Genomic DNA, 27113 nt, shown 5'->3' with positions numbered 1-27113 from the left:
ATGATAATGCTAGCAGGAGGTAAGTACTTGCTATTATTTATTATTAGCTATTATCTTAACAGGCACAAAATGCAATGAAGCAGTTGGTTCTTTTCAGTCCTCCTTTTACAATGGAGGAATTGAATTGTAAAGACATTAAAGAAATGGCTCAACATTACACAATCTACTGAGATTTGAAAATAGGTAATCTGACTCCAGAGTCTGGGCTCTAGCACTATAGTATACTGCGAAAGAGGAAATACAAAAAACTTGTATTTAGTCACTTGTGATATAAATGTAAGTGACAGCTGATATTGAAACCTTTCTGTATATACTTGAAGTTAACCAATAAAATATTGTGCCTACATCAAGCTGTTTCCCCACTAAGCTCCTTCAGGATAAGAAATGTGGTTAATTAGCTCCATCTCCTTCTTACCACAGTTGCAAACCCGGAACATGTAGCTGTCCATTTATTCATTGACAACAGAAACATAAGATTAAAAAAACAGAGTACAAAAGGATAAAATAATTTTAAAAGGACAAGGAAAAATGTCACATCTTCCACAATTACAAGAGAAAATTAAAATAAGGATTTGGGGGGAAGCTAAAATTTAAGTGTTGGTAAGTCAGTTTATGAATTAATTATTGACTACTGGTTACTGAATGAATAACTAGAAAAGTGGGCATATGAAATGTTTTACATCCTTGTGGCGGTATTACGTCTTTAAAATCAAGGTGGATACTCTATCTTAATTAGAGTTAACACTTTTGAAGTGCTCAATGGCCATATGGCCAGTGGTTACCATACTAAACAGCAGAGCTCTAATTTATACATTCTTTTGTTTCCTTCCTTCTAGTTCTATGCATCCAACACCTACTTATTAAGCAGCAAGTTATGGGTACCCTAGGCACTGAGGTGGGTAATACAAAGGCTTATGGAGATAATTAGTAAGGAAGCCAGACAATACATGAATGACTGAAATTGTGGCAATCCTATATTTGGATTTTTAGAAGACTTCCATTTCCTTCTTTCCTTCCTTCCTTGCCTCCTTCCTTCCTGGTCTCAAATTCAAGGTCTTGCATCCTGTTTCCCAGGTATGCATGACCTGGGAAGCATGTGTGACCTTGGAACCACGTGTGATTCTATTTTTCTTAAAATGGCTTGTTTGTTTGTTTGTTTGTACCACCAGAAAAGAGACAACAACAAAAAAAGTTCAATGAACTAATTAAGTTCTTGATCTGGGTTTTGATCGTTAAGAAAGAGTCCATATTTTCCTTAAAGTCTAGAACTATACCACATACAAATCAAGAATTTCTGGGAGCCATATTTTGCACCATGCATGGGAAATCTGTCTGTAGCAAGGGAGAAGAATGAGGCCCATGTGCAGAGAGTGGCTGAGAGGAGCTGGGAGCATCCTTAAACACAGCTGTGCCCCATCCCTCCCTCACACAGCTTGATGTTCAACTCTCTTGGTTTCTGTCAGCCAGTTCTCTCCTTTTTTATATAAGCTAACTTGAGTGTGGTTTCAGAACTTACAAACAAGAGCCCAGTCTAATTAATCAAGAAGACTAGAAAGCAAGACCTTATTCTTACAAGCGCACGATAACCTCTACTCACCTGTACTTTGACCCCAAGATATATTTCACATATAGCACACTGAATATTTTCAAGAACACATAGTCACAATTTCTGCTTTTATACGTAATATTGCCATGTGCACTTTATATCCTTCTTAAATCAGATATATTTATCTCCTGATTCATACTATCTTTCTGCATTCTCATACAAATTAATCTGCTTTTCACCAACTCTTTTTCACTCCAATTTTTTTCTTTTTCTTTTTTTTTTGTCAGTGGTGGGGTTTGAACTCTAGGCCTGGATGCTGTCCCTCAGCTCTTCAGCTCAAGGCAAGCCCTCTCCCATTGAGCCACAGCGCCACTTCTGGTTTTCTGGTGGTTCATTGGAAATAAGAGTCTCACAGACTTTCCTGCCTGGGCTAGTTTTGAACTGTGATCCTCGGATCTCAGCCTCCCCAGTAGCTAGGATTACAGGCATGAGCCACAGGTGCCGAGAATTCTTTTCTTTTTTAACTATAAGAGCACTCTAGGGCAATCAAATTACTTTATGTCATTTGAATGGTTTTATTCATCTTGTATCTGAGTGTCTTTAAACTGGTTTAGGACCCACCCACATGAATGTGAGATCCAATTTCTGCTCTCAAGAAACTTTCATCATCATGATTGTGGTCATTCTAGCACTTGCTACCTGTCTAGTACTGCTATGAGCAGTGTCTTGCCTGATACTTTTTTCCCACCTGCTTTTTGGGTATCATTTCCCAGGATTCTACCTTGGGACTTATACATCAGTTCTTCTCTTAAGTTCTAGATTCTTTTTTCATATAACAGAAAATGGTTGACACTAACTCAGAAGTTCTAAGCAAACGCTTTTCTCCCAGGCTGTGCTCTTCTCTTGATGCCTTCATCATCCTCCTCCAAGCTCTTTCCTTTCATGTTTAGCAGCTCTGCATTTGGCCCTCATTTTTCTTCCAAGTGTACCTTCTCACTTTCTACATCATCACATTTTCCCTAGACTACAAGTTGGGAAATTTTTTTTCTATAAAAGGCCGATACTAAATATTTTAGGCTTCATGGGCCCACACAGTCTTTGCTGAAACTACTAAATTTTGCCATTATACTTTTGAAGTTATACTGAAATTAGCAAGTTTATCTGCATTCTGGTAATATTTCATTTATAAAAATAGTTTGCGGGGCACCAGAGGCTCATGCCTATAATCAAAGTTACTTAGGAGGCTGAGATCATGGTGTAAAGCTAGCACCGGCAGGAAAGTCTGTAACTCTTATATCCAATTAACTACCAAAAACAAAAACAAAAAACAGCTGGAAGTAGAACTGTGGCTCAAGTGGTAGATTGCTAGCCGTAAGAAGCCCCAAGACACACACACACACACACACACACACACGCACGCACGCACGCACACGGGCACACACACACATATACACACACACACACACACCAGATAATGAGTCACACATGGTTGTGGGCTCTGGTTTGTCAACCCTGGCACCAGACTATTACAGTAATATCTCAGCTAACTAGCCTTTCTGCCTCTGTTCTCTCTCAGCTTTACCATCTAACAAATTTCTTTTCTAATAGATTTAATCTTCCTTCAAAGGTTGTTTAGATTTACATTGATATCTTATTAAATCCCTAAATCATTAGCATTTGGCAATTCATGACTTTTTTTATAAGTTGTTCCCACATACATTAATAGGCAATTAATGACTTTTATGTTGTTCTCTCATACATTAATTGGCAATTAATGTCTTTTATAAAAGTTGTTCCCACGTACCTTTCCAACTTGCCATATTACCATTATCTAGTACACAGCCAACTATTCTGCATGATCTCAATTTCGAGTCACTGTCACAGTGAATTTGACTCAATCTTAGTTCTGAAGAAAGATTGGACTGTCAAATCTTATGACATTCCAAAATGTGACTGTGCTTCTTGTAATTTAGTCTATCAAAGAAGATAGAGTTAACCCTTCTTGCGGTGGACCCATGGGCTATATTAACTGTAGTAATATGGCTCTTACTACATGCTGTCAGGTATGTTAGCTATTTTGGGTTTCAAGAAGAAGGATCCATATTAGTCAATGTCTGCTTTGGTTTTGAATGATAAAAACAAACAGCTTATCTCAGTAAAAAAGAGAGACATAAATTAATTGGTACATGGTAAGACAAAGACTCTGCAGGAGAACAGGGACATGGCCATCATTATGGATGTATATGTGTGTATCTCATTCTCTCTCCTCATTTTTCTCTCTCTGTCTCTCTCTGTTCTTTTTTTCCTTCCCCTCCATTTCTTCATCTAGTTTTTTATGTGTTCTGCTTCTTTTATGGGGCTATTTTTTTCTTGACGCCAGAACCATGTCTGCTGAAAAGTTTAGAGTTACATTTTCCCAAGTTTATGACAATGCCATTTGAAAAGGTCTTAGAGAAAAGGGGATTAACTTAACTTGAAATACAGATGCACTGGTTGGACCTGTTGCTGTGTTAGCTTAAGAATTACCATGACTGCTCTGCTTTGGGGACAGTACTACCTTTGTAGCTAGGTAGGCTGGATTTTGTCTACAAATCCAGAGGTGGGAAATTAAAAAACCCAGAGAACAGGCTTCAGAGATGGATTCTACAACTGAAAACTGGGACAGACCTGTTGATTGAACCCTCTCTTCATCTGACTTTCCAATTCTGCCTCCAAAAGGAATAATTTGATGGATATGGGTACTCATCAAAATGATAGAATGGCCAATTATACTGTTAGTGCCTTAAAATATAGTACTTTGAAGCTTGGTCTGTACCATATGTATAGGAAGTTAGAACTTGTTTTCCTTATAAGATCCTGAGCTTCTTGAAGCAGGAAATCATCATCTTTGTACCTCCAGAGTTTAACAAAGACAATCTGATATGTAGTAGGTACTCATCAAATCTTTTTGTATTTGGGACTGGAATTGAATCCAAGACTTCACAGATGCTAAACACACCACCATAGAACTATAACTCTAACTTAAATATTCATTTGAAATAGATATGGAATATTATATGAAAACTCGAGACTGTCTTTTTATTCCCACACCATATAAACTACTTAATTTGAGCAGATACCAGTGAGTGAAGACAATTTAGCACCAGCCAACATACTGCTGTAAAAGATGGACAAATACAGAGGTAAAAATGAAACTGCAAATTTTAAATTGTCTTTATTTAAAATACATTCATGATGAGGAGGCACAGATATTGAAAGACCCTAGTCCCCTAGGATACTTTCGTCAACGGGAGGGCGCCCCAGAAAACTCAGACTCCAGGCCGGGAGATGCAATAAGCAAGAGGAGTTTATTTGACGTTTGCACAAACGGACTCTCTGTCCTGAGCAGACAGGGAGCCCCGAGCAGCGGTTACAAGCCTTTTTAAAGGCAAAAACCACAAGATTAATGCATAACACAAAGCATCCCATGATTGGTCCATTTAAAGGTCATCATATACACCAATAATCACTTTGCCACGCGGGAAATTTTGTAACACTCTTTGTAAAATAACTGGCCCATGGTTGGTTTAAGGGGGGGTTTACATGGTTACAGGCCTATGATTGGCTGACACTTGGCTCAGCTTGTGGTCTTGCAAGGTGGTCGTTGTCAAGGTTTGTCCCAGGGATTGCTTAATTAATCTGGAACTGAAAAACATGTACTATCTATAACCGCTGTCCTTGTCCTGGGTGGGCTGATATCCGGACATCTGGGCCGGCCAATACTTGAGTTACTGCCAATTTTATCTCCCAGGCCAAAGGGGGTCTGAATGCAAGCATATTTATAGAAGCAAAGTCAGCAGTTAGCAAGTTAATAATGGTAATGGTGAAGTGAGGTTCCTAATTTTTAACTCTTCAATATAAAGTAAAACAAAACAACAACAAAAAAACCCTCCTCTAGGGGCTGGGAAGGTGGCTCAGTGGTAGAGCGCTTGCGTTGCATGCCTGAGGCCCTGGGTTCGATTCCTCAGCACCACATAAGCAAAAAGAAAAAAAAAAAGCTGGAAGTGGCACTGTGGCTCAAGTAGTAGAGCACTAGCCTTGAGCTGAAGAGCTGAGAGACAGTTCCCAGGCCCAGAGTTCAGGCCCCACGACCGGACCCGCCCCCCCCCCAAAAAAAAAAAACCCTCCTCTACCTGAATCCTGCAGCCATCCCTTTATCTGCCCAGTGCCAATGAGTATTATCAATTCCTTTTTCTGAAAGGAGCTCCTTTCAGATATTTTCTGCATAATAATAATTATTTTTAAAATGCATATTACCTTTATAACAACTATTCATCTGTGCAGCTTATTGGTTGCTGTTTTAATTTTGACCTGTGTCCTAAATTAATTACTTTTTCCCTTGGAGTCAGTGGTCTTTCTAAACAAGTATGAGTGCTTTTAGGGCTTATTGACTTTTTAAATAAATTAATTTAAAGCCTTGGAGCTGATAGGCCTGTTTCAATCACAGTAAAAGCTCCTTTTTGTTACCCTTAGCAATCTTAATCAGTCCCATAAGGAATCTTCTCAGCTTTTCCTTTGGAGAAGCAAACCACGTTGTTTCTATAGTGTCCTTCCTAGCTAGACACTGAACCAAGTTACCCCTTGAACCTGGCAAAGTTGGCCCCATTGTGATCCTCATTTTTCAAATAAAAGAACTGAAGCTTAAAGAAATTCATTAACTTTCCAAAACTTACCTGTGGCTGGCCAAACTGGTAATGAATCCAATCTTTTTCAACAAGAGTATTATTCTATACTGCCTTCAGAGGAATTTGGTTTTAGGAGGGCAGGTGACGTGGACATCTCCTGTATAATAATAAAGCTAGACTAAACAGAGCCTGGGTCCTAATCAGGGGCTTGGCTGCATTCATCTATGCTTCTTTCACCAGGTGATAACAGGAAAGAATTAGTCATTGCTGTTTTGTCTAGGTAAGAGTAGAATGTTACAATCCATGAAGATCCTATAACTAGAAGGAGAACACTAAATATGAAGGTGATGCTCTCTATGTGTCCTGCCAGAACCAGTGTTATATAAAGCTGTGGAGCAAAAGTATCTCTCAAGAAAGGTCATCTTAGATGGTTTGGTAGGGCCTTTATAGTTGATTACGTATTGTTTTTTCCTAGAGAATGAAAGTAGCTCATTGCAAAATAGCTCATTTATACTAGAGTTTGATTTTCAACAACTGGTTTCCTCCAAAAGACACCTTGTTTTTCTAGGAGTCCATCAAATCTCAGTGAGAAATTCAAATTAATGACACATTCAACACCTGGTTTGGTCAGGGTTCCTCAGAATTCTAAGCCTAAGGCAAAACTTTATGTACTTCTGCGGTATTTGAGGGTACAGATAAGTGGGAGGGAGACAGATTTAAACACAGAAACAAATGAATGAAGCTTCGCATTTATAGTCCACAGTTTGGGCCCTGAATTTTGTATTCCAGAACACCTAGATATATAATAATATCAGTATTTAAAGTCTGGTATGAGATAATGGAGCAAGTTTTAGAGAGAGGAACAATTAGATTGTTTCTTGGAAATGTGATCTTTTCCATATTTGAAAAAGACCTTAAGTGTTTGTTTTTCTCTTTACAAATGAAATTTATCCAGATATAAAAGGGCAAAGTTATAGGAAAATAATTCCTATAATTGGGTAACTTAGAAAAGCAAAAATTCATAGAGAAAACATAGTAACTTTCAAGTCTTCATAAATACATGAGGGAATTTATGGAATAAAATTGTATTTTAAAGTATCTTTGGATAAAGTCAGGAGTCAACTGGTATAAATATAAATTCTTTTAATAATACTTTATTTAAATACCATATCTTGAAATATTATAGAAAACTTTTCTCTTCCCCTGGCTCACATATATTCTCGATGATGTTTTTCCTGACACAAACTAAAATGTCAACTGGAATGTCAGCTAAATTTGATTTACACAGCATATTGGTTCTATTTGTTTTGGTTCTATTTATCGCCAATGCATAGGATTTTTAAATAATTGATTTTAATTATAAATTACATGTTAGCCTAGATAATGACTACATAAAATCCTTAATGGATTATTTCAAACACCTTAAAGTAAAATGACAATAATACTAGTGTCTTGCTTCTATTTTAGGCACCTAAAAACCAGACAGAATGGCAGATTACTAGTATTTGATCCAAGGCATTAATAGTTTCTTACACAGTGTTTGACTATGATCTTGTCCCAAATATTAATCAAGAATATTGGAATGGCTAAATGTGATTGTATGACTTAACAGTTAAATCCTTTATTATATTGTCTCTCAAAAAATCAAAGAAACCTTTTCCAATTAGAAATTTATGTTTTTGTTTTTACCAGTTATTGCAAATGAGAGAAACCATGGACCTATATTTCTTTTTTTGTACATTTTTATTGTAAAAATGCGGTACAGAGGGGTTACAGTTACATGAGCAAGGTAATGAGTACATTTCCAATTGAGCATTGTTGCCTCCTCCTTTGTTTTCCCCCTACCATCCCTTCCCTCCTACTTCCACAACTACCCTCACTACCACCACCGAAGTTGTAAAGTTGGTTTTCAACATAGTGTTTTGTACATCTCATTGTTACAATGGGTCAACCTGTATCCTTATTTAAGCATTTTGTTTTTTCCCTTTCCCTCCCCAAATTTGAGAAGTGTATATACAAGATTCAGGGCACCGACATCAAATAAGGGTTATACCATGAGGGAGGAACATACAAAGAAACAACAAAATCACATGGTGCATTATAAATATGTTAGAAACAATAGCAAGTAAGGAAAAAGATATTTGTGTACCTATCTTGGGATTCATTTCGCTTAACATCATTTTATATGGTCATATGTATATAGCTTTTGGCCTTTTCTGCTTGTCCTACACATGTACTGGTTATTGCAAATAAGGGAAACCATGGGACCTGTATTTCTTTGCGCCTGGCTTACTTTACTTAATATAATTTTTCCAAGTCTTTCCATTTCCTAACAAATGGGACAATGTCATTCTTTCTGATGGAGGCCATAGAATACCACTATATATATATATATATATATATATATATATATACACACATATATACACACACACACATATATGTATATATATAGTGGCACACACACACACACACAAACATATATATATATATATATATATACCACATTTTCTTGTTGAAATAAAAACTGAATTTTTTTTCTTCTCTTTCAGAATAAGGGATACTTAAATGAAGCAATGTCAAAGTAAGAAGATGTCTTTGTCTGTGCAGCAGATCTATCACATGCCTTTTAAGCAATTAGAAGTAGATAATGCAATCATTTGTCACCCAATTAAATTTGAAAAGCCAGAAGTGCATGGACTAGCAGTTTAGCGTTGCTTCCTTCAAAGCAATTGTTACTTAAATAGAAGGATATTTAAATGAAAAATGAATTTTGATAAAAATATAGTAGTATAACTAAAATTCATTTCCATGTTTTAATGTTTGTAATTTATTTGTATATTTTCATTGGTCATTCCTATTCCCTTTGATACTTGCTTACTCATTTTTGAATATCTCTGTAAGTGAATAATTACTTTAAAATAAGCATTTTAATTCACTATAACATGTATTGTTGCCAATAATTTAAAAACAAAATTCAGCCAGACATAGTGACACCTGTAGTCCCAGAACTGAGAAGGCTGAGTCAAGAGAATTGCAGCTGGGTACCAGTGGCTCACACCTGTAATCCTAGTTACTCAGAAGGCTGAGATCTGAGGATCATGGTTCAAAGCCATCCTGGGCAGGAAGGTCCGTGAGACTCTTATTTCCAATAAACCACCAGAAAACCAGAAGTGGCACTGTGACTCAAGTGGTAGAGTGTTAGTCTTGAGCTGAAGAGCTAAGGGACAGCACGCAGGCCCAGAGTTCAAACCCCACGACCGGCCAAAGAAAAGAAAGAGGATTCCAAGTTTGAGGCCAATCTGGGCTATACCGGCAAGACTCTGTCTCAAAAATAAAAGAAGGAAGCAAGGAAGAATTCACCTCAATTGAAGAAACCAGTATCAAAATCACAATATAATACCGATTTAATACCAAATTATCAGGTAGCAGCTCAGATGGAAATGGATTCTAAGGACTAATTAATATGGACTTCCTAATATGATCATGTCCTACTTTGGGGGAAAAAAAACTTCTATGAAAATTAACAGTTTAAAATTTTATTACAAAATACATTCATAAAAATTATTTGGAAAATATTGGCACCAGATTTTCTTTTCAAGTTCAGTTCTTGAGGTTGAAAGTGTAGCTTTGAGGAATAGAGATGTAGCTCAGTGATGGACAATTTTCCTAGCCTGGGTGAAGCTCTGGGTACTAAGTAAAAAATACATAAATAAAAAACATTGCTTTTTGTTTATTCTGAATAGTCTGAATATTACTGACTAAAAAAACTATATAACAATTTAAATTTCATACTGTAGTAGCTAAAAAATTACCTTGTCTTTGATGATAAATTTTATGTGATATTAATATATATCATATAATATATAATAAATATATTTTTCTATTAAAAAGAAAGTAATATGTAGATCAAAGATAGAGAATTTATATTCATTTCAATTTATAGTTATAACCAACCAGGAAAAAAGTTCTGTTAAGTATATTAATCTATACATTATTATATATATTCTAATACATGTACTTGGAAACATAATTTACTTAGATCTATGAAATATATAGTCATCCTTGAGTAAAACTGGAGATATGATTTTAAGGAGTAACAATTGAAGCTAACAGAACATTGATGCAGAAGTAAGTTGCTATTGTGTCTGGGAACCTTCTCCCCCCTCAAAGACTGTAATCAGTAGGGATAGAACTGGAAGGATCGTTCTTGGTAGATAAAGCCCAGAAATAAAGCAATGAAGCCTGGGTCAAGTTAGACAAATAGAGAAATGACTTGCTCCAGACTATCAAACTACCCCCCCAAGGACAATTAAAATGCCCATGTTCCCTTGAATTCACTGGGAAAAGTGCAGGGATGCTGGTGACCTTCACACATATGAGCTTCACACAGCTCAGCCTCTCAGGTTGCTTGGCTGACTCAGGTGGTTCATCCAGAGTTGAAGGTAAACAATAGTAGCCTTTGGGGAAGGAGGGAGGAATAGAAGTAAAATAGAAAACCGATGAGGGGTCCTTTGCTCAGGGAAGTGTGGCTGATCTTCAAAGATAGTGTTTTTTTCTCAGTGTGGGTTCCATTCCCCTTGCCACCAGCTGTTGTCTCTATCAGCTAACTAGCAGGTATGATTTGTTTGTCAAAAGGTCCTGTCTAGGTTGAGGCATGCAGAACTGGCTCTCTGTCTCCCAGTTCTTTGCCTTGTACGTTGGATTCCTCACCCAGTGCCAGCCACAGAAAGAGTGGCTGAAGCAAATCCACAACCCCCGATTCTTGGGTCAAATCGAACATTTCTATCTGTAGGTTCTGTTTGTTACGTAATCATGTTTTATAATCTCTAAAATGACTGACCAGTTATCTTTTTAATTCTCATTTTTACACTTTTAGTAAATGCTCCTTTGGACATAGACCAAGATTGGCAAGAAAACTTCATACTCCACCACAGGGTTCTCTAAGTGTAACCAAGACGGCCTCAGAAAAGTAAGTTTTAAGTAATTTTGCAGCCTGATATAAATTATATAAGACAAAGCTCAAAGTATACATATTCTGAAAAAATATATTAATTCCAATGGAGTTTGAGACATTTTCTAAATATGCCCAATTTTCTTTTATACAGTGAAAAAAATCTTGAAAATCTAGGCTCTCTAATGGTGAGCTCTAGCAGAATATCTAGCCTGAGTAACTTTGTAGCTTTAATAAGTAATAACTACCTCCCAGTTCCAAAGGATGCTATTACCAAAAGTAAAAAGTTTGACTCCTCAGCTATAATTGTATTTAAGTTAATGTAAACTGTTCTTTTTGAATATTTTAGTCATCTGTTTTCTTAAATGATTAGAGCCCTCATTCCCATAAATAAATCATGTTCTCAAACGGAAGTCAGTAGATTTTAGTTGAAATGAAGGTTGAACTTCCAGACTCTGATTCTTTGAACCTGTATGAGAAAGACTATAGGAAGTATAAAGAAAATAAGTTTATGCTTTACTGTGAAAATCATATTAGGCTTTAGTTATGGATATAGCTAAGTGAATATATAAGTATCATATTTCTTTTTATTTTTTATAGTACTGGGGTATGAACACAGGGCCTCACAATTGCTTGGCTGGTGCTATGTGCCTTGAGCCATGCTTCCAGCTCTGTTTTCCACTGGTTATTCTTAGGATGGAGTTTTGCTTCCTGCCTGGGCACACACTTGAGCTTACTGATCCACCTACTTTTAAGCTTCCCTACATTGCTGGGATCCCAGGCACACGCTGAGTTCAGCTTCCCTCCCTGGAAAGAGAATCCTTGGAGCTCAGCATCCTATACAGCTTGGGATCAAAGGCATACCATTTCATCTGCCTTTGGATTGAGAAGGAGTCCAGTGAACTTTTCTGCCTTGAACCTTGATGCTCCCACTCTCAGCTCCCAAGTAGCTATGATTACAGGAGTGAGTCACTAATGCTCTGTGTCATATTTCATAGATTCATAAAGTATGTATGTATATATAATGTATATACATATTGTTTTTTAGATAGGGTCTCACTATGTAGCCCATTCTGATCGTGACCTTGTGGTCCTTATACTCAGCTTCTGAGTCCTGGGATTAGAAATGTATGTTATCATACCCAGATGGTTTATGTCATTTTACACTTGTATTTGGCAAAAAACAATGCTGTCTTATAATAAATAGATGGTATCTTAGACTCACTGAAATATTTTAATTCAGGAAAAAAATAAAGGAATGATCTCTTCTGTTTGACTTAGATAATAGAGCATAGTAACTTTTAGAGACAGTAATCTTGCTGTACCAGAAAAATTTCAGTGACTTCTCGGTCGTTTTTTCCTCTCTCTCTCTCTTTCTCTCTTTCTCTCTGATTTCCTTCAGTATTTTCATGCCACCATTATCACAGTAATGTACAATAACATCTGTATCACTGATTTTTATATGGTCCATGTTAACTCTGAAAAGATCCTAGGAATTGTTATACAATAACAAATGTCAGGCAGAAATGAAATTTTAATTATTTCCATTTTAGGTGTTTACATTATTGGTAGTATATTATCTTGTATGTATATATAAATGAAAAGCTTTTCACCATCTACTTTAACATTTAGGAAGGAAGTTTCTCCAAAGAAAATTGAAAAGCCAGTCTCTTTAAAGAATACTGACAAGAAAACATCTCCAAAAAGCACTGAACATAAAGACACGTTACCAAATCAGCAGTCATCTTCTTTCTTAAAAGAAAATACAGGTAATCAGTTATAAGTATTGTACTGTGTAGTTGTATCTTCTACCCCAGCCCTGTGTTACATGACCTTTGGGACTGACCGTTCATAGGTGTGAGGGGAGTGGGTCATGAGAACTAGTCATTTTTCACATTTACATAATGGGTGATTGTGAGAGGAAGCCAGGTAATTCAGAAGCCAGTACAGGTTATATAAGATGATAATTATAGGACATTAAATCCTACAATGTATTGAAGTATCTGTGTAAGTATTAACAAATTCTATCCACTCAGCAATGGTTGAAAGCCAGAGTGGTTTGGAAGCTGTGGATTTAATCATTGGAAAAAAAAATCCTTACCGTCATGAAGTTCACAGTCTAGTGGAAATAGTCAGCTATTAAAAATAATGCAAAATTTTCTATGAACAGACATAGAAATTGTGGCGTATTTACACAATGTAAATTCAGCCTTTAAATGATAAAAATCTTGTCATTTGCAGCAGCACAGATGGAACTAGAGATCTTCATATTAAGTGCAATAAGACAGGCATAAGATCAGTACCACATGATCTCATTTGCATGTGGGATCAAAATGCAGATCTCACAAAAGTTGAAAGTTGTAAATGGCAGAGACTGGGGCAGGTAAGAGAAAAAGGAGAGATGGATAGCAAGTTATAGACATGAATAAGAAGCACATGATCTGCGATCGTTGCCGATTGATACGGTGCTTTCCTTGTGTGAGTTCTTAAGATGACAATTACTATCTCAGTGGATATTACTTTTGAGTACCATCTCATCTGTGTTTCCTCTTTAAACTGTTGTGTTTCTCCTATTTCAAGTTGGCTTTTCATCTATTAAATAGATTCTTCAACTACCTTATTAGTGCTGTGAGGTAACACCTTTTCTGCTTTTCATCTTATGTGTAGTTTTCTGTCTGAAGAATTTGATTTCAGATTGAATGAATGTAAATAGAAATTAAACACAAATTTGAATGAACAAATAAGAGAAGTGGCTATTTTACTATTGTAAAAGAGGAAAAAGAACGAATAATTTAGTATCCATATCCAGTACACATTTTTTCATTACCATGTCAGATGTATTCAGGTGCTCATATTCAATAAACTATGTATATAAGGGGAAAAACAAGTTCTGGTATGCTATTGTACAGTAGAGAAATCATAGATATCAGTAATGTACTACATATTTCAAAAAGTTAGAATAAAGTTTGTTTTCATCATCATGAAATGATAAATGATTGCGAGGCGCCAGTGGCTCACGCCTGTAACCCTAGCTACTCAGGAGGCTCAGATCTGAGGATCACAATTCAAAGCCAGCCTGAGCAGGAAAGTCTGCGAGACTCTTATCTCCAACTAACTGCCAAAAAGCTGAAAATGGAGCTGTGGCTCAAGTGGTAGAGTGTTAGCCTTGAGCACAAAACTCAGGGATAGTACCCCAGGCCTTGAGTTCAAACCTAGAACCAAATACAAACAAACAAAAAAATAAAATAAATAATTGAGTAAATATGTTTTACTTGTTTTAAGCATTAAACCATGCACACATTTATTAAAACATCACATAGCATACCATAAATATATAATTACATATCAATTTTAAAATAAACTTAAAAAAAAAAAAGCCAGGCACCAGTGGCATGAGCCTATTATCCTAACTACTAAGAAGGCTGAGATCTGAAGATTAGTGTTTAAAGTCAGCGCAAAAGACAGATCTAAGAGCCTCATCTCTAATTAACCAGAAAAAAAGCTGGATTGGAGATATGGATCAGTTGGTAGAGCACCAGCTATGAGCAAGAAAGCTGAACAAACAAGCTTTGAGTTCAAGCCCTAGTACTTAGCAAAAGAAGAAAATAACAAACATTATCATCACCATCATCATCATCACCATCATTGCCATCATAAACAGAAGTACACAGGATAATCTGAGGTTGTGTGGAGTGCTACATTCAAACAAATTATACCTGGAGAAGGGCTACATTCCATTTAGGGGTCAGGAAATTTCTCCACAATGCTATTTGTGAGTGAATGAGACAATCCTGTGACATCACAGGGTTCTTTAATCCCTAATTATGACCTTCTCCTCAAGATAGCAGTGTGGTGAACTGGTACACAGACTGCATACACTCTAGAAGATAAGATTGTTGTGATTCCATGGAGAAATTAAATGACTCAGAAGAGCATGTATGTGGGTGTCTTCCAACCTCAGCCAGCACACTCTTGGGAGGGTTCTGAATCTCCCTCCAGAGAAGAGCTAGGAGTTTCATCTGTGTGTGTGTGTGTGTGTGTGTGTGTGTGTGTGTGTGTGTGGTGTGTGTGGGTGTACATGATTATAACTTGTCTTTTCTCTAGTACTCTCCTGGATTTGTTCATTGTCTTCCATTTTACAGGTGCTAATAGGATCTGGAAAGATTTATATTCAGAATTCTGCATGTATATTTCTGTTGTAGGTGAAAGGAGCAAAGATATAGGCAGTGCAAAGCCAGAGAAAAAGAATGACTGTTGCCTTCAGTATATTGATGATGAGTCCTCAGAATCAACAGGTGATGGTGAAGAAGACACCAGTGGAGAAGACGATGAACATGGGCATCCTCCCAGTGCTACTCAGGCCCCACTGGAGTTAATGGCAGAAGTAAGTTCTACTCATACATTAGGTCTGCGGAAAGTTAGAAACTTGAAATTACTAAATAGTAGATAGCCTTTTCTTATGTAGATTAAATAAATTAGTATATATTCATTAGAGATTTCAAGTTACAGAAAGGGCAAGGAAGACTAAGGCAACATAGTTCAGAGTATACTATGCACATCTATAGAATGAAGAAAGCCTCCTTGTGCTACTGATGTTAGCCAAACAAAAGCAACAAAGGATTCTAAAATTGGGAAGATCCCTGCCTGTATAGAGACGCCTTCTTCTTTTTTTTTTAAATTTTGGTCAGTTGTGGGGCTTGAACTCTGGGCCTGGGTGCTGTCCCTAAGCTCTTCAGCTCAAGGCTAGTGCTCTGCCACTTAAGCCACAGTGCCACTTCTGGTTTTCTGGTGGTTCATTGAAGATAAGAGTCTCATGGACTTTCCTGCCCAGGCTGACTTTGAACCGTGATCCTCATATCTCAGCCTCCTGAGTAGCTAGGATTACAGGCGTGAGCCACCGGCGCCTGGCAGATGCCTTCTGGTTTAGTCATCTCTCTCACTATTTTCACCTGGTTAGAAGTGAGACAAGACCCTGAAATGACATAGCATAATCCTGTGAGGCCAAGACCAGTGTGAGACTTTGGGGACCACTCTAAGAAATACTTTCTGCTCATTGGACCTGTGTGAGTTGCTGCCAATAGAAAGATCAATAAAAGACACGTTCTATCCTTGAGAAGAGACACATCAGTAATTACAATAAAATGAAATGCAGGCTAGTTATAGTATTTGTGTTACTCTAGAAACAGAGATTTAAGTGACTAAGGAAACAAATAGAAGGAACAAGGAATAAGAGAAGGATTTTTAGAGGAAGATACATGAACAGAATCATAGAAAGTTGAAGGAATTTAAGTGTAGAAAGTCAAATGGTATATAAGATTTTTAAAATGGAAACAGCCCCATATTATACTGGTTATGTTCTTTGATTATGGGCCAGTGAAATTAGGCATTAAAAAATAACTGCAAAGGTAGGTGCCAGTACTTCATACCAATAATCTCTAGCTACTAAGGGGGCTGAGATCTGAGGATTATTGTTTGAAGCCAGCCTGGACAGGAAAGTTCATAAAATTCTTATCTTCAATCAACCACCAAAAAACTAGAGGTGGAGCTGTGGCAAAGTGATAGAGCACCAGCACCCAAACCCTGAGTTCAAGCCCCAGGACTTTGAGGATATAATGTGTTTGTTTAGCTTTTGTAATTTCCTATATTAAATATGTTATTTTGTAATAAGAAAAACAATAAAAGCTATATAAGCAAAACTGGGTAACAGAAACAGTTCTGGGAAGTATTGAATATATGCAATTACAATTGTTTTTGTGGGGGGGGGGGGGTGGTTTACACCTGGTCTTTCCACATAACCCAGGCCAACCTTGAGCTCACAATTCTCGTCTCAGTCTTTGGAATATTAGAATTACAGGTGTGTACCACCACACTAGCTCACAATTATTTTTTTCAACTAAAGACTGTCATGTCATCCAACAAAAAGAAACCTGTACCTGAACCAGGAACATTCAACTAATGTGGTTAATGTCGGCACTCATGCAAGTTCAGGAGTGAGTGTACACACCATATTGCCTTGCTGTCACAAGGTCCTTAAATATCCTTCGCTGATTGATTGATTGCAGATTCACTGCGGAAAAACATATCAGGATTAGAATAAAATAATCATTAATGGAATATTTTCTAGGGAGTAGTTTTAATAGTTTAAATTCTCTCAGAAACTACTTATCTAAAGAACTTAATGTTTTCCAGTTCCTGAGAGCAGAAATGAGCCGTGACTACCATCTAGCAAAAAAATTATGTCAGATGAGTAAGTATAAAGTACTTTTACATTTTTTCCAATCTTCCTTTTGTTTCTAATTCTATAATACGTAAGATGGCTCAATTATCCTAATCTAGGGAATTTCCTGTTGATGTCTTGGTGATTCCTTGGTGGTAAATGAGATTGGCTAATAGAAGGAATATTTTAGACTTCTAGAGTATCTTTACATGAAATAAAAGTAACGTAGGCCAACACAGACTAATCATCACTAGACAACAAGTCAGCCTTTTTGCTCCCAAAGATGACTGGTGCAATAATTATACTTAACATGCATTTGTTCCACAAATGTCTGAATCTGCATGTCCCAGGCACTGGTGTAGACCTTAGAAATACAACCTTCAGCAAGGCACAACAACATATTCATACACACACGCGCGCACACACACACACACACACACACACACACACACACACACACACACACACACACACACACACACACACACACACACACACACACTTGGGCTTGAACTCAGGGCCTCATACTCTCCTTTAACTTTTTCTTTTTTTGGGGGGGGGGGGGGGTCTGGTCATGGGGCCTGAACTCTGGGCCTGGGCGCTGTCCCTCAGCTCTTCAGCTCAAGGCTAGCACTCTACCACTTGAGCCACAGCGCCACTTCCAGCTTTTTTCTTTTTGCTTATGTGGTGCTGAGGAATTGAACCCAGGGCCTCAAGCATGCAAGGCAAGTGCTCTACCACTGAGCCACCTTCCCAGCCCTCTCCTTTAGCTTTTTCAAAGTTCAAGGCTGGTGCTCTACCACTTGAGCCACATCTCTACTTTTGGCACTGCTGGCTAATTCGAAATAACTGTCTCTTGAATTTGTCTGCATAGGGTGGCTTCTAACCATGATCCTCAAAACTCAACTTCCTGAGTAACTAGGATTACAGGCATGAGCCACCAGCTCCTAGCTTAATTGACCTAATTTTTTTTTTTTTTGTCAGTCATGGGGCTTAAACTCAGACCCTTATTCTTATTCATGGAGTCTTAGGGAACAAGCTTCTAATCTACCATCCATCTTCTGGTTCAGGATTTCTTAGAAAGTGTTTCACCAAAAGATTTCATTTTCAATAGGTTCAGAAAGCCACATTTTCCTCTCTGTAAGGTTCATAATAATTTCAAACATATGGATAGTTCATTAAAATCTTGGGGCTAAAGCCAGGTGCTGGTGGCTCACGCCTGTAATCTTAGCTAGACTCACGCCTGTAATCCTCCTAGGAGGCTGAGATCTGAGGATCACAGTTCAAAGCCAGCCCAGGCAGGAAAGTCTATGAGACTCTTATTTCCAATAAACCACCAGAAAACTGGAAGTGGCACTGTGGCTCAAGTGGTAGAGCACTTACCTTGTGCTGAAGAGGTCAAGAACAGTGCTCAAGCCCAGAGTTCAAGCCCCACAATGACAAAAAAACAAAACAAAACAAAATCTTGTGGCTACTCCTTAGTATAAACTTTACCTGACTTCATTTAACCTAGTTTTTTAGATATATATTTAAAAAAACTAGTTAAGAATATGTATTTAAGAAACTAGTACCTTAAGAATCTAGTATCTGAAGAAGCAACTAGAAACCCTGCTCTATAGAAAGACTTAGCCTCAAAGAAATAGACTAATGACCATATATTAGTTCAAGTTTATATGTGTGTGTGTTTGTATATAATAGATATAGATATAGATAAATGAGGCACTGGTTGCTCACACCTGTAATCCTAGCTAGTCAGGAGGCTGAGATCTAAGGATTGTGGTCCAAAGCCAGGTGGGGCAGAAAGTCTGAGAGGTTCCTATCTCCAATTTACAGTCCAGTCTCCAATTCGGTCAAGTTAAACAAATAGCTAGAAATGGAACTGTGGCTCAAATGGTTGAGTGCCAGCTTTGACTGAAAAAATCAAGTGAAGCTTGAAATCCTGAGTTCAAGCCCCAGTACAAGCTCAAGAATAAAATAGGAAAACTTATGTGTGTGGAATGGTTCAAAAATACCTAGAATTCTTGCTGTGGCTCATAATAGTAATAATCCTAGCTACTCAGGAGACTGGGATCTGAGTATCTTGGTTTGAAGCCAGCCCTGGTAGGAGAGTCTGAGACTCTGTGTGTGTGTGTGTGTGTGTGTGTGTGTGTATGTGTGTGTGTGTGTGTGTGTGTGTGTGTGTGTGTGTGTGTGAAAATACCGTACAGAGGGGTTACAATTACATGGGCAAGGTAATGAGTACATTTCTTATCAAGTATTGTTGCTTCCTCCTAAGGGGAAACAAAGGAGAAAGTCTGAGACTCTTATCTCCACTAAACTACAAAAAAAGCCAGAAGTGGATCTTTGGCTCAAGTGGTAGAGCACTAGCCTTGACCAAAAGAACCTCAGGGACAGCACCCAGGCCCTTAAGTCAAACTCCAAAAACAACAAACAAACAAAAAAAGAAACATAGGATTCTTAAAAGCAGCTTCTGAACAGGCAGTCATGCTGACCCAGACTGATGATAAATTGTTATGTTGGTGGATTAGGATATAGTCTCTGGTTTAATGTGTCCGGAAGAAAGCTGTGGATCGGGTCTTCTGGGCCTTGAACTACCTACAGTGCTCTCCTACTTTCAGCCAAATGAATAGAACACTTAATGTTTCAGTGCCCCCTGGGGACCACCAAGATATTGCACAGGAGTTGGGCATGCGGAATTATGAATAGCCCTCAAGGCAAGTAGGAAGAAGTGACTTATAGGATGAAATTTTAAAATAGCTTAGATAACTCTGAAGTGAAGGCTTGCAACTCCAAACTCAATGACATTAGCAATACACCAAAAAGCCTACTGATGTGCTCCAAGGAAAAAATGACACATAGAGGTCACATAAAGGTTTTTTGGGAGGAGGAAAAAGGGAATATTGCTAAAAATAATGGTCCAGTAAATAGGGGGAGAACATCATTGTGCAAACAATGATTGTGGAACATAGATTAGGGTAAAATTCAGTGGGAAAAGAAATTATATCAAATTCCCTTATTTGATTTGTTTTTGGGTCCGGTCGTGGGGCCTGAACTCTAGGCCTGGGCACTGTCCCTCAGCTCTTCCGCTCAAGGCTAGCGCTCCACCGCTTGAGCCACAGTGCCACTTCCAGCTTTTTTTCTGATTATGTGGTGCTGAGGAATCGAACCCAGGGCCTCAGGCATTCAAGGCAAGCACTCTACCACTGAGCCACCTTCCCAGCCCCTAAATTCCCTTATTTGAAAGAACATTTCCATCCTTTGTGCTGAGACCTTTGTAAAGGCTGTCATGAAGACACTGGAGGAAAGGATTAGCAAATCTCTAGGTACAGTCTACTCATTACTGTTCTGTCTTTGGGGAATAATTATTTTCATGAAGCACTTTGGTTACTGGCCTATGAAAGAAGGCATACTGGAGTAATAGAAAGTGCATTTGTTGGATAGAAGGTAGAAGATGCAATTAAGGTCATTTCTCTTGAGAAGCACCAAATATAAATGGAACATTTTCTCCACATGCACTTAGATATGCCTGTGATATAATTGTTACTATTTTTGCTTTGGACAGTACCTTCTCTGATTGAAAGTTCCAATCTCATTCTAAAAAATCTGTTTGTAGCAATACTTTGAGCATTAATAACCCATATTCTGTTGTTCATTTTCAGTCCTAATCTATGAACCAGAAAATCCTGAGGCCAAGGAGTTTTTCACACTTATTGAGGAAATGTTGCTGAAGGGTAATTTTTACATTTAAATTTTTTTTCTCAAGGAACTATAAACAGTCTTTTAAAACCCATTATCCAAGGAAATTGTAAAAATGTATATACAGGAAGTAAGTTTAAAAATGCCTGGCTGGGTATGGTAGCTCATTCCTGTAACCTCTGCTATTTCAGGAAGCTCAGTGAATGAAAAGCTGGGCACAGTAGTGTTTTTGTCACCTCAGCTACTCAAGGAATATAAATAGAAAGAGTGTGGTCCAGGCAGCCCTAGTAAAGAGCCTGATCCTATTTTTAAAAATAAACCCACTAAGGCTGGAGGTATGACTCCGGTATTGAGCCCTTAGCTCAAACTCCAGTACCAAAAAAAAAAAAAGTATGAAAAAAGACCTATTTGACTGTCTTACATGGTTTAGTGAAATCAGCTTATCCTCCATGGATGATACAAATGATCCCCTTTCTCTCAGTGGGTGGAACTGCCCAAGCAAAGCAGGGTCTTTGGCTCCAAGGTATTGGGTACCCAAAGCAGAACATGTTAACCACCTCTGCGTATTAAGGAAATACAACTTTAAGGAAATCTCAATTCTTTTTCTATTTAAAAATTTCACTGACGACAGAAAAAAAATGATTTTATAAACCCATGTGTTTAATTAACATGTAAACCCACAAACTTCATGCCAGTCAGAATATATTTCTTCCTCGTTCTGCTACTTTGACCCTTCATCTAGCTAGCCAAGTTCAATTCCATTCTTCTTCCATTTCCAGAAATAAGTATTTCTTGGTAGAAGGAAGAACAGAGAGCGGGGAGTGGAGATATTGAGGAACACACTGAGCGTTTCTCTTCTTTTCTGTGGCAGAGAAAGCCCAGAATGTGGAGGAGGAGGCCGAAGACAGCGAGGAGGACAGCAGCAGCGAGAGTGAGGGAGAGAGCAGCGAGGAGGCGAGCGAGGAGAGCTCGGAGGAAGGCCAAGAGGGGTGACGAGGCCGCTGCTGTGATTTAATCACGTATTTTCGTTTTGATTTGCCCTACAAATATAAAGGAAGGAGCTGGATCTTGTTCTAATTGTTCTTTATTTGTAACAGATCCCATTTACGTCATCCATATTCTTTAGTGGAGCCTCTTCCTAATTTTGAAACCTTAGCTCAACGTGAATTATTCAGGAAAATAGAGAAGAGATAGTGTGTGCCAGATAACGCAGTTCAAGCTCCTCTAGACACATGAATTTTGTCTGACAACCCTGTGAAGTAAGTACCACGAGTAGCCCCATTTTACAAATGAGAAAACTTAAAACACAGTAAGGTTTGCTGAGCACCAAACACCTGCTAGTCTATAGCCTGGATCTGGCCATGGACATTATGGCCCTAGCACCCTGTGAATGAACACCCATCAGGCACTTTTTTTCTGTTTGTGTGTGTGTGTGTGTGTGTGTGTGTCTGTCTGTCTGTCTGTCTGTGTCTGTGTCTGTGTCTGTGTCAGTGCACCTAACCTGGTGCTTAAACTCGGGGTCTGGGTAGTCTCCCAGAACTATTTTACTCAAGGCTGGCACTCTGTCACTTGAGCCACAGCTCCAACTTTTTGGTGGTTAATTGGAGATAAGAGTCTCCTGGATGTTCATGCCTGAGCTGACTTTGAACTGTGATCCTCACATCTTAGCCTCTCAAGTAGTTAGGATTATAGGCCTATCAGGTACTTTCATATCATTGATTTTAGGTTCCTTATAGCATGTATCAATATTTGAAATGCTTCAATATTTGTTATTTTTATCTTCTCCCCACCAGATAGTACAACAGAACTTTGTCTTTTTTCATTCTTATACTCCTAGACACAGATAAGTCCTGGTAAATAACAGGAAACATGCATATACCACCTGAGTAAATGAAGTAGAACTTAAATGTTTCTGTTCTTTCATGAAATATTTACAAGCCTTTATACTTACGTATCAATCTGCATTATTTTACTGATTCTGCATTTCTTAGTGAATTTCCACCGTTTGCAAATTAGGTTCACATAACCGAGTTAAAAATACAGTGTGTCCGAACCTGATTTTTATGATGGCAGAGGGTTGTGACATATCCATAAAAAATGCTTACAGTGTATTCATTGGGCATTTGGGGGCATTGTTTCATAGGGTGAGAGAAAGAAGTGAAGACAGGGAAGTAGGGCTGTGGGTCAACTGACAGTGTGTCAGCCTTGAGAGGAAAACGCCACGGGAGAGTGTGAGGCCCTGAGGTCAAGCTCCTGCACTGATACAAGAGAGAGAGAGAAGGGGTGGGGAGAGAGAGGGAGAAAGAGATGGGGGTGGAGAGAGGGAGTCAGGAAGGGGAAGAGGGGACAAAAGGGGAATAAATAAGAGGAATTTTCACTGTACCAGTTAATAGGAAAAATGTAAGTTTCTTGTTACTGGTGTAACCAGTTTCCACATCTATAAAGATGTTTCCAGGGTAAGATAGTGAGTTAGAGGTTTCCTCTGCAAGACTCCATGAAAAGAAGCATCAGGGTAGCAAAAGAGAGAGTTACATCATAAAGAAAGAGAGGAAGAGCATAGGGAAACAAGAAAGGGGTGACAGGACAGCTGGAAGACATGAAGAAACAGAAGGGCCGTGCAGAAAAAGGAGCCTGTAACGCTAACCTCGGGTGTCCACAGGAGAACCTGAGCTGCAGCTCAAGGCAGGTTAGTCCTGGCAAGTGCAGTCAGTCCTGGTGACCACAGCCATGCAGCCTTGATGGCTGAATAAGGCCGCAATCCTGTGAGCCATAAATCCAGTGCAGGGATTGGTGTGGTGGTGACTCCTGTACTTGGCAGCCAGAACTGGGAAATAAACCTGTTAGGTGTCTCCCCATACCTCAGAGTGCGATTGCCAGGTGTCATCTTGAGAGGATCCAATTTGCTCAAGACTGAGTTACTTACAGGATCTGGAAACAAGGAAGAATCACTAAAGGAGTCTGAGGACAGAGATGGGGAGAGATGGGGAGGGTCAACACAGAGTCAAAGCATATGGGTGTGGAGGGCACGGAGGTCAGCAGTCCTTTATGGTGAGTAGTGAACCCCACTGGAGTACTGGGGAGCTGGGGAGCTTCAAGACCCTGGCTGACTTCAGAGCTGCCTTCCTGCTGGCATGCAATGGCTATTGGGAAGGTCTCTGAGCCCAAGTCAAAGGATTATTCTATTTCCACGTAGTGCTTACTGCTAAGTAGATTCTGAGAGCACTGAGACTGGAGTCAGAATGCCAGAGTCCCTCTTCAGTGCAGAATAGAGTGTTCTGTCTGCTTCTTCGCCGCTGAAGAGCTCAGCTTGGACATTTGCCCACCCTCCCTGTGCATACTGAAGCACTTCTGCAGCAAGTGGGAATCAGTCCAGCCTTAAAGCTTCCAAGGCAGTAGTACCACCTAGTACATAAAAAGGAGAGCTTCTTGCTAGAAGTCAGTGTCTCACACATGTAATAATAGCTGCCCCAGAGGCTGAGATCCTGAAAGATTGAAATTTGAGGCCAGCCCTGGCCAATTCAGAAAGCCAGGTGAATTGTGGTTTAAGTATTACAGCACCAGCTGTAGACAAACAAGCTGAGCAAGTGTGAGGCTCTGTGTTCAAACTCTGATACTGGCATATTATGGAATATTACACTGCCATAAAAATAAAATCATTTTCAGGAAAATGTATACAGCTAGAGGATATACTAAGTGAGGTAAGTCAAGCTCAAATAAAAATACAGCACCTGTAATCCTACCTAAACTGGAGGCTAAGATCTGAGGATCATTGTTCAAAGCCAGCTGGGCAAGGAAGTCCACTAGATTCATATCTCCAATTAACCACAAAAAAGCTGGAAATAGAGCTGTGGCTCAAGTGGTAGAATTTAGCCTTGAGCAAAAGAGCTCAGAGACAGCACCTAAACATCTTGAGTTCAAGCCCCAGCACTGGCATACCCAGACACACACACAGACACACACACACACACTCACACACCATATGTTTTCACTCATTATGTGGGAGCTAGTCATAAAAGACATTCATATACACATACACACATTCTTAGGTTGTCAAGCATAGAACACAAACCAAACTAAGAAATCACTCAAGAGGAAAAGGAAAGGGAAGAGGAAAACCAAAGAGAATAACTTTGTGACACAATACTAGTATATATGACAACACCATAGAGAAACTCAACAAAAGGTGATGGCCAGTAGGGAAAGGGAGAGAAGTATACTATCCATGGGTGGGGCCTAATGGGGGAGGATTAGACTAATGAGGATAATAGAGGAGGTTGAATACTATCACAATAGATTTTGTAACTATGAAAATGGAATCTAGAAACCTATTGAGAATGCTATTCTTTAGGGAGAAGGGGCAGGGAGTGTGATAGAGGGGTGAAATTGATTGAAATCTATGCATGAACCCCCTCATACAACTAATGTAAGCCAATAAGAAAATAGAAGGAATAAAACATGAAAAGAAAATAGAAGGATGAAAACAGCTAGCCCGTATATCATCAACTTAAACCATGTGACAACTAAGCTGGCATTGCAGAAGATATTTGAAGGAACACTACATGCAGAAGAAGACGAAATGCATAATCAGGAGAGCTAAAAATAAATAAACAAGAATTAGGAAAAGGGAAAAAATTGGAAATAACCATCATTAATTCAGTAGCCAGATATATTCAATTCTAGGTTAGTTTATCCTGCCTTTCATACCATAGAATTCTCTTTCAGTGACCAACAGACAGGAACACATTACAAGGGGAGATCAATTTATAAGGTACTTCTCTCTCACGTTGGAAAATGTGCATGATCTAGCCTTAACCTTCAGCAGAAGGACCGAGGCCTGAGCAGTACAACCGTGAGGCCGTCACAGCTGCCTCTCTGTTTCCAACACTGGTCCACTTTTAGCCTTGATTGCCCTACATTTTGTTATATGTCAGAGAAGGTGATAATGAGCTGGGTCTCAGTAGCTCACATCTATAATCCTAGTACACAGGTGGCTGAGATCTGAAGATCATAGTTCAAAGCCAGCCCCGGCTGAAAGTACATGAGACTCAACTCCAACTAACTACCAGAAAACCATTTCATCTGTGCCTTAAGTGCTAGCCTTGAGAGGGAAAAAAAAAGCTCAGAGACAGCATCCAGGCCCTGAGCTCAAGTCCCAGGACCAGCACACACACACACACAGAGTGATTACTTGTGTTTACTTAAGATTTACTCTCATTGATAAGACAAACATGACTTTGGTGGGAACCTGAGATGTGGGTGCTATTAAGAGAGAGCACTTGAACAAAACACCCGTACCAGATATAAAGCCAAGCCTACATCCATTGCAAGGATTAGGCATGAGTCTAGGTGGTGTTGCGAGTTCACAAGAGGCAGGTTAAGGCCTTTAGAACATCTAGATGCTGTGCATGCCGGGGGACACATGCTCTTCCTGTGACCAGTTCTGTCCACACTACTGTGATAAAGACCACACACAGGCAGCAGTACACTCTGGAGAGGCATTTCTGGGTCCCCAGCTACAGCACAGGGAGTCATGCATAGGAGAGAGATTTTCTAGACTCTCCAAGGAGACTTAGAGGGGGTTGCTGTTGACCCCCCTACCATGGATGCCAAGGAGTAACAATAATAGTGTTACTGCCCTTCTGGATTTGGGCACTGAGGAGACCAAAGCAGCAGTTTCCATCCACCCTCCACCCCTGCCCCATTGGCACCATCACTGGACTCTGCGCCCTGAACAACTACCCTCTGTTGGAGGGGAAAATGTGCAATCGCTGGCATCAAACTGCTACAGCTGGACAGCCTCCACTATTTAAAAATTAAAAACATTAAGGGGTACTTACAATAAAGATCTAACATGAAATTCACATTTGTTTTCTAAGAATTTTAATAGTGTTCAACCCCTAGCATCGACCCTTAGAGAGAGTAAGGACCTCTTTATCTCAGCCCACACCAAAACTTTGCCCTAAGTCACACCTGGTATAAAGGTATAGTCATGAGCTCTTGCCATACTCTCTTACATCACTAGAAAACTCATATATT

The 27113-nt window shown here is 38.9% G+C and overlaps 1 protein-coding gene across 1 annotated transcript; it reads left to right on the top strand.

Annotated features, from left to right (window-relative positions):
- Positions 1-22070, top strand: Erich2 (glutamate rich 2). The gene is made up of 10 exons (XM_042694089.1): positions 1-19; positions 2161-2252; positions 3520-3609; positions 8763-8794; positions 11090-11182; positions 12797-12933; positions 15367-15548; positions 17354-17411; positions 21041-21112; positions 21949-22070. The coding sequence occupies exons 1-10, from the start codon at positions 1-3 to the stop codon at positions 22068-22070; spliced, it is 897 nt and encodes a 298-aa protein (XP_042550023.1).
- The last annotated feature ends 5043 nt before the right edge of the window (positions 22071-27113 follow it).

This window comes from Dipodomys spectabilis, unplaced genomic scaffold (assembly GCF_019054845.1).
Source record: "Dipodomys spectabilis isolate Male_0828 unplaced genomic scaffold, ASM1905484v1 ptg000174l, whole genome shotgun sequence".
Lineage (NCBI taxonomy): Eukaryota > Metazoa > Chordata > Mammalia > Rodentia > Heteromyidae > Dipodomys > Dipodomys spectabilis.
This window is presented reverse-complemented; position numbering and strand designations above follow the sequence as displayed.

Excerpts from the sequence above, each read along its gene's own strand:
- Erich2 (XM_042694089.1), top strand. Across the intron at positions 2,253-3,519 it reads TAGCACTTGCTACCTGTCTA|TCTATCAAAGAAGATAGAGT; the intron begins GTACTGCTATGA and ends CTTGTAATTTAG. Across the intron at positions 11,183-12,796 it reads ACCAAGACGGCCTCAGAAAA|GAAGGAAGTTTCTCCAAAGA; the intron begins GTAAGTTTTAAG and ends TTTAACATTTAG.